The 12,148-nt window shown below is 47.4% G+C and overlaps 1 protein-coding gene across 1 annotated transcript in view; it reads right to left on the bottom strand.

Moving 5' to 3' along the window:
• Positions 1-2,975: 2,975 nt before the first annotated feature.
• The window catches only part of RIMKLA (ribosomal modification protein rimK like family member A), a 38,658-nt gene continuing 29,485 nt past the window's right edge, over positions 2,976-12,148 (bottom strand). The window contains exon 5 of the mRNA XM_027589870.2: positions 2,976-11,220. Coding sequence (XP_027445671.1) covers positions 10,730-11,220 — 491 coding nt within the window. The 3' untranslated portion in view covers positions 2,976-10,729. The remainder of the gene's footprint in view (positions 11,221-12,148) is intronic.

Raw genomic sequence — 12,148 nt, 5'->3', positions numbered from 1 at the left:
ATTTTAATATATTTTAATATATACCCACACAAACATACAGTTTCAGTAGCTAACAAATACTTAAATAAACACTAGCAGGCTTTAAAAGCATATGGACAAGATTACTGCTGCAACCAGGTTATAAGCCTAGGATTATATATCATAAAATTGTTGTGCTTTGCTTGCAAAGCTTTGTAAGGATCGTAGATCCCCCAGAACATCTTATGAACAAGGCAGTGACAAGAGGCCATTCCAAGTTCCAGCATCAAGTTTCACCACAAGAAACAAAAGTGTACGTGGGGGATGAGGAAGATAGCAGCCCAAAGTGAGTGCTGGAGTCATGGTTTACTTTCTTCTGGTTTGAGCAAGCTGTTAGCATGGCGCACTCAGGCAAGGAGCCCTGGAAGAGGAGAGGGTCTGTGAAGGGAGAAGAGTGTGCATTCAGACTGGGGCAGGGCGAGTTTGAGGAACTGGTGAGACATTCCTGGAGAGATGAAAAGAGCGTACAATATGGCATTAAGAAAAGAAACCTAGGTTCGAGAGAGAAAGTTGAGAGTACCACGCAGAACACCAGGGAAATAGAGGAGATCACCCGCGGAAGAAAAGAGAGACAAGGAATTGCCCCCAAACCAAAGGAACCTAGCAGAGGAAGCTGCGATAATTTCAGATTTCTCCAGAATGTTCGTGCAAAAAAATCCCCTTGTACCTTTCACCCAGATCCCCCAAATGTTAACATTTTATCACAGTTGCTTTATCATTTTTCCTCTCTATATATTCACCATTTTCCAAACCACTGGAAAGTAAGTTGCGGACCTGATGCCCCTTTACCCCCCAACACTGAATGTGTATTTTCCAAAAACAAGGACATGCTCTTATACGTACTCATCAGTACAATCATCAAAATCAGGAAATTAACATGGATATGACACTATCAGATAATAAAATAAGAGACCTCATTCCAGATTTCACCAATTGTCTTCCCGTCCTTACTTAAAAAGAAAATCTCCGAGCAGGCGGGGCATCAGCTGCCCCGTGTCTCTCGTCAGGGCTGTGCCCTCAGAGGTGACACAACGTCAGATGTTCTGTCCGGTATCCCAGGAGGAACACAACCCAGATTTTCTAACACACGAAGAGGCCCAGGCTCTTTGGGAGATCTGAAGAGCTGTGATTCCCTGAGGCTGGTGAAAGAGGGAACCGCAGTGGAGTGCGCGCCACCGTGACAGCCGGGCGGCGCCAGCAGCTGGGAGGCTGCGTGGGTCTCAGGGGAAGACAACGGGAGCCTGGGAAATAGAAGGGGGCTTCGTCGGCTTGTTCCTCGAGGAGAGGAAATCCCAAGATCCAACAGCTTGGGAAGGTGTCTGTAGCCAGCTGGTGGCCCTCCAGTGGTGTCTCCGCTGTGGGCATGGTTTGTGCTGGAGCCAAAGTCAGGAGGGCAGAGAAACCGTCACCACCCTTTCCCATGCACCTCCTGCCCCATCGAATACCCTGGCCCACAGAGCAGCCAGACGGAGTTCTTTGTGAGACGACTAGGGGAATTTGACATAGAATGGGAAGTAGATGGTACCAAGAGATTATTGTTAGTTTTTTTAGACATGGTAAAGACATAAGGAAGTGTCCTCTTTTAAAAAAGATACATGCCGGGGTGCCTGGGTGGCTCAGTCGGTGAAGCATTGGACTCTTGATCTCAGCTCAGATCTTGATCTCAGGGTTGTGAGTTCAAGCCCTGCATTGGAGGCTGATTGTGGAGCCTACTTAAAAAAATTAAAAAAAGAAGACGCACGCTCTTGGAGAATGCAGGGGAGAAAAAGATGTGCTGTGTGGGATTTTTTAAATGCATAAAGAAAATAAATGACTAGATGCAGTAAAAATAGAAAATTTTGGTAATTAATTTTTTTAAAGATTTTATTTATTTATTTGATAGAGAGAGACACAGCGAGAGAGGGAACCCAAGCAGGGGGAGTGGGAGAGGGAGAAGCAGGCTTCCCACTGAGCAGGGAGCCTGATGCGGGGCTCTATCCCAGGACCCTGGGATCATGACCTGAGCCGAAGGCAGACGCTTAACAACTGAGCCACCCAGGCGCCCCGAAAATTTTGGTAATTTAAAATCTGGGTGGTTTACTAAACTATTTTCTCTACTTCTGTGTCCTTTGAAGATTTTCATATAATATGAAAAGAATAAGGGCGCCTGGGTGGCTCAGTTGATTGGGCATCTGCCTTCGGCTCAGGTCATGATCCCAGGGTCCCGGGATCAAGCCCCACGTTGGGCTCCCTGCTCAGCGGGGAGTCGGCTTCCCCCTCTCCCTCTGCTGCTCCCCTTGGTTGTGGTGTTCTCTCTCTCTCTGTCAAATAGATTAAAATCTTTTAAAAATTAATAAAATAAAATAAAAAGAATAAAAAGAAACATCAAAGGACATACGAGTGGTTTGGGGAACAGCCTTAGTTCAAGGGTCTCAGGCCTGGTGCTGACCAGAGTGAGTTGCTAAAGGTCTTATCACTGGTCCCAGGAAGGCCTGTGAAATCTCATGCAAACACACAGGTCCCGGGGGCTCAGCCTCACCCGGGAGCCTCCTTCAGGTGGGCCCACAGATTCTTTCTGTCCCCTGGGGCCCGTACTGTGCCACATGGTCATTGTTAATGGCTTCTTGCTCTCACTTGCTCTTCGAATCTCAATTCACATGTCAGCCCAGGAGAGCTCATGGAGCAGGCCCATGACAAGCTCATACCATATGCATTAGTATTTTCCTCCATCATCTTGACAGTTGAGAGCTGGCAATATTACAATTCAGACGACACTCTGCGTTTGAAAGGAAAATTATGGTTTTTCAGAATGCAGCTGGTGTGCGAATGAATAGGATAAAGTATCTGTGAAGATTTTCCCTCATTTTATGATATGAAAATAATAAAATGTAGCTTCAGCATGTGGTCCTTACTTAAAAAGAACAACCAAAAGGCACAGAGTTGGGGGAACAAAGGCAAACAAAGCATCTTGTCCCACAGTAATAATTTTAATAAAAAGCAAAGACAGCAAAACAATCATTTATAAATGATTTCTTCCCTGTTGGAGAAGTTAACACTGTTATTGCTGTAGAAACCACTTGGAAATGAGCTCTCTCAATGCCTAGTTAAGACATATTCCTTGTAGCACATTTTCAGCTTGCCGGTTAGGCAGGGGAAACGACAATTCACTTTCCTGGAGGGGAACTGAGCCGAAGTACCCACCCGCAGTGCGACAGAACTCACAAATCACTCCAGAAGTTTAGGAGCAAATGAAACACATTTCTCACGCGTGGAAAACAGAGGCAAGACAAAACAAGCGGAGAAGCAGCGTTTTCAAGCATTTTTCTTGGCCAGTTCTGCACATTCTACCAGGACACCTGCTTCAAGAAATCCATCACCCAGGCGAACCTCCCCAGAACGAGGTGTTTCAATGCTCTTGTGGCTCCATGTCTTTCTCGGTCACCAAGTAGCAGTGGGATGCTGCTAAATGTTTCGCAACCAGCCCTCCAGGGGTAGAAACTTGATATGTGGCATCTGCCCATCTCGGGGGCTGGGGGGGTAAGATATCCTACTAGGGCTGATGTCAAGTCACCAACGTGATGTCACTGAACGGTGGCGTTTGCAGAGACTCGCAGCAACATGCCCTTCATCTCTTCATCGCAGGACATTTCCGAGAGCGTAACCTCGAGAGCATGGATAATAGAAAAATGTAGTAAAATAATTGCAAAGTGATGAGCTTTGAGTATTTAATACCTATATTTTTAACTTTTTTTTGTAATATACTTTCATTATAGGTTGATATCATTTCATTTTTTTAAAAAATGATGGCTGTGTTTGAGAGCCAGCTCACTAAATTCCTGCAAAATGCTCATGATCCCCTCCCCTGGGCCAGAGCGAGCAGGCTCCAGCGCCCCACTGGCACAGGGGCACCCCTTCCGGGGGGATAACACCAAACACCTGCCGAATCCTGTCTTCAGAGAGACCTCTGTTGGTTATGTGGAGGGATTGAGAGCCCTGCTCTCCTTACAGGAGATGAGCATTCTTTCCAGACAGGACATTCTGGGAGCCTCCCTTGGGACAGGTGCAGGACAGCAGGAAAATGAGCCACTTGATTGGCTACTTCCATCCGATCTCAGGGCTGTCGGCCCCACCAAGTCCAGATGGTGCTGTTGCACTACTGGAGCTCCCTGCACAGCCCTGGCCTCCTGCACTCCCCTCACCCTCTGTTTGACGGATTACATGCAAATCCCTGGCACCTCCTCCTTCTATCTGATGCAAAGCCAGCCAACCTCATGCAGGAAAAACCAGGTGCTAAATTGCCCAAGGTCAGGCTGCCCACCAGGTTTGCAGCCTCCTAGTCATCCGAGGCAGCCTTTCCTTCAAATACAGCATTAAGCCAAATGCACCATCTAGATCTCACACTGTAGCATCCTAGATCTCAAGGACGGACGGAACCTCCCAATTGTGAAGCCTGGACCACAGCGTGCACAAGCAGCCGTCAGCCCTCCTCGCCCTCCCAGCCGTAAAGCTGCTGTCTGCCGGCTCTCCTCCCTTGGCCCCAAGCCACGATCACGGGCACGAGCTGCCTGTGATTGCTGACAGTGGGAAGGATGCTGCGGAAAGCTAGGCATGTGGCTCAGTGCTTCACATTCACGACTGTGTTTACTTATCACGTTTATAGGTAGAGAAACGAAGATGTGGCAAGATGAAACGACTCACCCGAGGTCACACAAGCTATAGGTTTTGGAGTCAGGATTGGCACCAGGGGTGTCTAACTCAAACTGGCATTATTGACGTTAGCCCGTGTTGCCTGCCAGAGAGCGTGAAGACCCTGACGGTGGGGACTCTGGTTGTTGAGATGCCTGTGTAGCGTAGTACGAGTCAAAAATGTATCACCTTGAGAGTTCCTCTTGAGGGAGCCATCTTTGTTTAGGAAAATGCCCTTAATAATAATAACCCCAAACGGGGAAGGGGAAATCTCAAAGGTAAGGGCGTTGGCAGGAATCAAGTTAAGAAAAGGACTGGCGGGCACCTGGGTGGCTCAGTTGCTTAAGCGACTGCCTTCGGCTCAGGTCATGATCCTGGAGTCCCAGGATCGAGTCCCACATCGGGCTCCCTGCTCAGTGGGGAACCTGCTTCTCCCTCTGACCCTACCCCCTCTCGTGCACTCTCACTCTCTCTCTCTCAAATAAATAAATAAAATCTAAAAGAAAAGAAAAGAAAAGGACTGGCCATACTGCTGTACAGGAGAATGTAAATGGATTTGGTTTGTCCCAAGTAGGGAGACAGGTACTTGTGGGGTGGAAGGTGATGGGTTCCTCAGTGGTGTATCCAAAGAACACTTTATGAAGGGCGTACCGTGTCTGCATTGCTGTAATGTCTTCTGTTTCCTCCCACGTCATTGAAACACATGTGTGCCCACACACACGGGTGCATTTGAATTTTGTTGTGTGTGGAAATGGGAGAACTGATCTTCGTGTCATTGATGGACCACAGGGAGGAGACCCCATCGTTGCTTAAAATGAGGTAGCAGAAGTCTGGTGTCAGCTGTGGCGGCCAAAACGTGAGCGCCTTAGAGATCACAGACATCCAAAGGCCCAATTACTGGGCGTGCCCGGATCTCAAGGGCTATGTGGGCCTCGGCTGACATATGGGCGTCAAGAGGGAAGAATCTGGCCTAGTGGCTGGCTGCAGGTGAATGCGCTGTGGAACTGAAGTGGGAGGACACTTTTGACTTTGTGGCTCATTGCAGTTGGAACATGTGCATCAAGCAGGATCCCCCTGAAGGAGTGCCCGATGGGAGAAGTTTGGGACCTTCAAACCCTTGACCTTCACGGAGGCCCACAAAGGCCTCCATACATCCAAGACATTCTGCAGTGGGGAAATGCCAGCCAAATTGGCACCAAGGGAGCCTTCAGCCAGCTCGGCAGGGGCCTTGCCCCCTCATCCATCACTGATGGTGTGAGGTGGGGCTAAATGGTCTTGGCCGGTCTGAGGGCGCAGGCCATATGCCAGCTTGTACCCTAGAAATCTCCTATGTGCCCCTAGGGCTCTCATTTAAGGCCATCCAAGAGGTGAAGCCTTCTGAGCTGGCACATCAACACCACGTGGATCCAGAGCAGAGGCTCAGCGGGAGAAAGGGCAGAGGGTGAGTCCAGGATGACAGCAAGTGCTAAGCACCATGGAAGAACAGAGCCACCTCTGGCAGTATGCTAAACCAGAACGGGGACTTGGACTGCCCGCATCCCAGCCCTGCTGCTGACTAGCTAAGTGATCTTGGCCTCTGGGATTCAGATCCTCTGTCTATAAAATGGGGGGACTGAATTGGTGTCCAGAGTGCTGTTATTCCTTTGTCCTCGAATCTGGTTTAATGGGGTGCCTGAGTGGTTCAGTTGGTTAAGCATCTGCCTCAGGCTCAGGTCATGATCCCAGGGTCCCTGCTCAGCAGGGAGTCTGCTTCTCTCTCTCCCTATGCCCCTCCCCCCGGCTCATGCTCACTCTCTCTCTCTCTCGATTTCTCTCAAATAAATAAAATACTAAAAAAACAAATCTGGCTTGGTGGGTGACTTTCTCAGTGTCACCTCGGAGCCCAGTGAACACAAAATGGCACAGCGAGACTACCAAACAGGGTTGGGGAGGCCAGCACAGGGCCCAGGAGAGTGCCACACGTTGGCACGGGAACCACACCTGGGGAAGGAAGCTGAAAATCTTGAAGAAACAAAGTTGTACTCAGCTGTGTGTTTTAAGAAGGGAGGGCTGCAGGGTCTGGCCAGAGACTTGGAATGGAAGCATAATATGGTTTTCAGGAACAATTCCAACAACATATTCCTGAGATGGGGGGGGGAGGGGGTCTTCCAAGTAAAAGCATTTTAAATCATGATCTGATCTCGAGTCTCAGAGAAAGTAAAAAACAGCACGAGGCTTGCTATTAGGCTGTAGCAGCAGATGGAAGAACACGAGCTTTGGACAGTGACAAAGATGACTGCTGTCAGGGCTCGTCCCCAAACATCTGCACAGACAGCAAAGAGAAGCCTCACCTACAGGTGCAAAAGAAAGTATTAAGCTGAGGTTCCCTGTTCTACTGGCTTTGGATTCACTCTGACGTGGCTCCTTAGACCCACCTCAGAGCACTGTGGCTCCAGGCCTGCCTGCACACAGTTTTCTGCAGAAGGGCCAGCTGTTACTTGGGGGACCCTGGAGCCCCCAGCAAGCTGCTTCCATCTCCCCTGGGCTTGCATCAAGACCAGCATTCATCAGGACTTAAGGAAGTGCTGAGGCATGTCTCTCCCACCTCCTCAAGGCCGATGAGAATCCACGTAATTTATTTTCTTTATACAGAAGTTTCAAAGACCCCTACCTCTAATGAATATGTGTGCATGATTCTTTCATTTAAACAACCCCCAGAAGAGCCATTTCTTCTTCGTTCCCCCTGGAATTCCAAATTATCCCAATTTCTTATTTCTTCCGCTGAAACGTCACAAAACTATCCAAGACCTTTCTCCTTCCCTTTCCTCCTCACCCCATCCGCAGCTATCACGGAATCCCCTCTTAGCTGGGAGCAATGAGTCTGCAATGGTGATAGGAAGAGCTTATAATCCACTTACACTGTTTCATCAGGTTTTAAAGACCTAAAGCCCCCAACCCACATTCTCACAAACCCGCACCCCACAGCAATCAGACAGATAGCATGAAGACATTTTTCCCAAGTGCAGAATCATATATATTCTGAGTGACGGAGCTATTGGCATTCAAGTTTTGACCAGTTTCAAGATGCTACTATCAGGTAATGGGAAGACCATATACAGACACTGCAATTTATGTTACATAAGGAAGACTGTTAGTTGATATAGGAGAGTCAGGAGTTTCAGGTTATATACGATACATCCAGAAGGCTATGTGAATACACCCAAGAGCCTTACTCCTTTCAGGTGGTAAGGCCTCTAAGAAGCTGCATCCTTTTTCAGGCCCCCTACCACTGTTTAGTGTGCTAATGCCAAGAATTCATGGCCTCTTTCTTTGACTCCCTCAAGAGGAGGGATAATGAGAAACTTACAAAACCTGATGTGGGAGGTATTCTTCTACCACTTCCCACATGATGCACAGTCTCATTAATTAACTCACTTCAACCTCAAAGCACCCTCAAGAGGTAAACAGGCATCTCCCCTATTGGAAGAATGAAAAACCGGGAGGCAGAGCCTACCTGATTGTGCAAGGTTGTCAGCTCCTTAAGGGGAGAGCCAGAACCAGGAATTGGCTCTGTGTCCCACATTCCCTCTAGCAGGCCTTGCAGGCAGCTGTAATGAGTGTGGCCTAGACCCATGACCAAGGCTCACAGGGCCCATGGCGGGTATGGGAAATCTGGGGGGGGGGGGGGGTGCAGGGAGGTGGGAGCTGTGATCCATGTGTGATCCAGCTTTCTCTGCTTCCAGGCTGGGCTACATTTCAAGCAATGGTGCCAATGACTACAGATGTCACTAGCAGCTGGAAGACGGGCCCTCTTTGACAAATCTGGAAGCACCCTCTAGCTGCTCTGCTCGGGACAGGGCCTGCTAGCGTCCTTTCAGATAAAGTGGGGAGATTGGGCTTACACTGAACAGTGGGAATGAGTGAATGCAGCTTCCAGAAGGTCATCGCTTGGTTCAGATGTTTACGGAGAAAGCATATGGACAATTCCAACAAGAACAGACCTAGAACTATCCTTCTAAACCCACCCTGAGTGGTAAAGATAAGGTAAATGTCTTAACCTGCATAAAGGTGAAGTATTATCGTTTGTCAACTGTACAAGACACATTACTAGAGTTACAACTGAGTGGCATGCACCCTATGTTGGACTGCATTTAAACTACAATTGTGTAGTACAATATCTCCATTACATGGAGCCAAATGCTTTTCAATTGTCTGTTACTTGGTGAGATGTGCTTTTAGCCACAATATTTTAAAAGCCAATTTCTATTTAAATGTGTTGTGAAAAAATGTAATAGTTTTGACTTTATATACATTTTACATTTACAGCAGAGTAAATACAGGAATTTATACACCCAAATGGGTGTTGCTGCCTTCAAACTAGTCACCTTGGGAAGATGTATGTTTAGTCAGTGAAGCTGACCTTGACTCAGACTATTTCTAGAGCCTTCCTTGGAAACTGTCCACTTGTAAGCTTCCTCGTTGTTGTCCTTTGTGGGTAGATTTATGTTTTGAGGGATGATTTTGTTTTTTTTTTTTTTTTTTAACAGCCAAAGAGCATTAGAAAATAAGTCTGATAGATAAAATGGGTGATGGAGCTTGGGACTACCTGTGGGGAGGAGTGGTATAAAAACTGAAGTCTGACTGTAAGGCTGTAAGGCCTCTTCCCTTGCATGGCTTCAGAGGGAATTCCAAAGAGGAATTCTATCTGTTCTCGGCTCATGCAGTATCACAGCCCAAGGGTATGGTCTCCCGAGGAAGTAACACAGATTACGGTAACTCTTGAGTGCTTATGTTTGAGTGTATTTGGTTAAAAAGGGAGCCTTGCTCATTCTCGTCCTACTTCATATAAGAAGAGATGGAAAACTCCATCTCCATGATTTCACCCAAGGGAAGGACCATCATCTACTGCTTAAAGAGTTAAAATGAAAAGCACTTGGTGTCCTGTCTACGTTACCCAGCCCCTCCTCCCCCTAAGCGTGCAATGAGTAATTCCTGAGTCTCCCCAGTTTGGAAAAAGTGGGTAAGGACAGGTCTCTGGAACCTGGCTAGGACTAGGAGGTCGAGGGGATTAGAGTGTTTCCAGTGGCTCTATCTACCCAACAGGCCCACAACACCAACGCATACAAGAAAACCTTCTACAGCTAAGCAGTACACAAAGTTTTAGGAGAGAAGGGGGAAAATGATTATCTTCCAGTAGCTTCCTATGATAAAAACCCACTGGCTTCTGGATGACAAATGAACAGAGTCTACTGACAAGAAAGTTCATGGTGTTCAATTCTAGTGCACGCGTAAGAAATAAAGTGTGTGGCCACTAGCTCACTGAAGTGCATTTCCAGCTGAGGCCAAAGGCAGCAAAGGTGCAAAAGGCTGCTGGGGCTGGCGTTAGTTGAAGCAGGGTCTAGAAGTTCAGAGTGGCGAAGCAATTTGTAGAAAGCCCCAGTTACGCAGCAGGGTATCTGCCAACCGGTGAATCAAATAATGTTCGGTCTCAAACTTTCTACAAAGTGCTTCATCGAAAATGCTAATGAGGAAGCTCCCTAAAACACCATATCCTGAGTGTCAGAGAAATATGGCCAAGATGGTGATTGACGGGGAGCACAGACTGAACTGTGTATTCTTCAAGCATCACACACACACACTTAGCGAAGAGCCATGTAACTGCAGTCACATTCCTTCTCTTCTGCACCCGCCTGCCTCCGGGGGTGGCTCCTGAGTGCAGCACTTCCGGGAGCCGGTCTGAGTTCATGGGCTCTGCTAGAAACAGCCAGAAGCAGCAGCTCCCAGGCAGTGCCTTAAAAGTCAGCCGTAGCATTCAAGTGCTCGTGGCAGACATCGGTCTGAAGTCGATCGCCCGGGATGTTGCTCTTGGTGAGTGTTTTCATATTAGTGTCTGTAAAAACCACAAAGCTAAGCTGTTTGCTTAAATCATCGTTAGAAAGAATGCTGAGTGCCCAGATGGGATTTTCTAGTTTCTGTGCAAATGAAATCACATTAGTCTGGATTTTATTCACTCAAAACTATAGGGAAGCAGTAGGATTTGGTTTAAATGCTGCCAAAAAGCAGGAATTCACTTAAGTTTTAATTCTGAAGCAATCCTGTTGTTAATGTTGTAGCCAGGTTCGGGCAGCATGGGGGGCGGGGCCCCCGTTGTGCTCACTGAGGAATCCCGGATCTCTCCCAGTTCAGGCTCACTCTCGCTAGAGGTAGACCCATTGTTGATGGCGTAGACGCTCTCCGCAACTCCCTGAGCTGAAGCGCAGCCATCTGGCTCTTTCTTCTCCCTGGGACTAGACAGTCCTGGGAGGACAGCCATCTTGCCAGTCTGCCTATTGGGCAGCAAGGACATGGTGTAGTCCGCGATGATGCCACCCACATCTAAATTGCATGCCTGGTCAAAGGCTAGGAAGCCGACGTTGGCGTTTGCCTCACACACCACAAAGGAGCCATCATCCATGATGAGGAGATCGATGCCACAGAAGTCCATGCCCAGGATGTTGGACACCTGAATGGCCAACTGCTTGCCTTGCTCTGTCAGCGGGCACATGACGCCCACACCGCCTGTAGGAAAAGCACAGTGACATAATGGTGATATCAGACACCAAGGACACAATGACCCTTCAAAGAAGAGATGGGGCCATACTGAGGAGGGGCAGGGAGACAGGCATTCTTATTACTCACAGAAGATCTGCTTGGAAATCAGGACGCCCTTTGGGAAAACAACAGGGTCATTTCTTATCTAAGAGTTTTTAAAATGTTTATTTCCTCTGACCTACCACTAAGGAAATAATCTTATGTAATGGAAAAAAGCTTTATGCACCAAGATGTTGATGGTAGGGTTATTTAAAATACTGGAAAATCAAAATCCTGGGACATAATAGGCACTCACTAAACATCTGTTGATAAGTAAATGAAAAACTACAAATATCTCGCAATAGAGGAAAGCAGCATATTTTACAATCATGAATAATAATGCTCGTAGAGCGTTGGTGATCCCATGGAAAAATATTTGGAAGGATTTAAGACTGTGCAGCATGACCACAACTGTACAAAAAGATATTGCCAGAAAGAACAATATAGCAATGTTAATAATGCCTGTCTTTAAAGGGTGGGATTAATGATAAATACCTTTTTTATTGGGCTTTGCCGTGTTTTCCTAATTTTCTACATGATAATGGATTCCTTTTGTACAGAAAAAGCAAAATTAACATTACGTTGGGGCACCTGGGTGGCTCAGTCGGTTAAGCATCGGACTCTCGATTTCAGCTCAGGTCATCATCTCAGGGTCGTGGGACTGAGCCCGGTGCCGGGCTCCACGCTCAGCACAGAGTCTACTTGGGATTCTCTCTCTCTGCCCCTCCCCCCACCTCTAAAAAAGTAAGTAAGTCTGTAAAATAAATTAACGTTATGTTTTAGGAAGAGGGAGATAGAAAGGCTTATGAGACAAAATCCTGTGCCAAAGAGAGTCTGACTGTCCTTACCTACTACA

This window comes from Zalophus californianus, chromosome 4 (genome assembly GCF_009762305.2).
Source record: "Zalophus californianus isolate mZalCal1 chromosome 4, mZalCal1.pri.v2, whole genome shotgun sequence".
In the NCBI taxonomy this organism is placed as follows: Eukaryota; Metazoa; Chordata; class Mammalia; order Carnivora; family Otariidae; genus Zalophus; species Zalophus californianus.
This window is presented reverse-complemented; position numbering and strand designations above follow the sequence as displayed.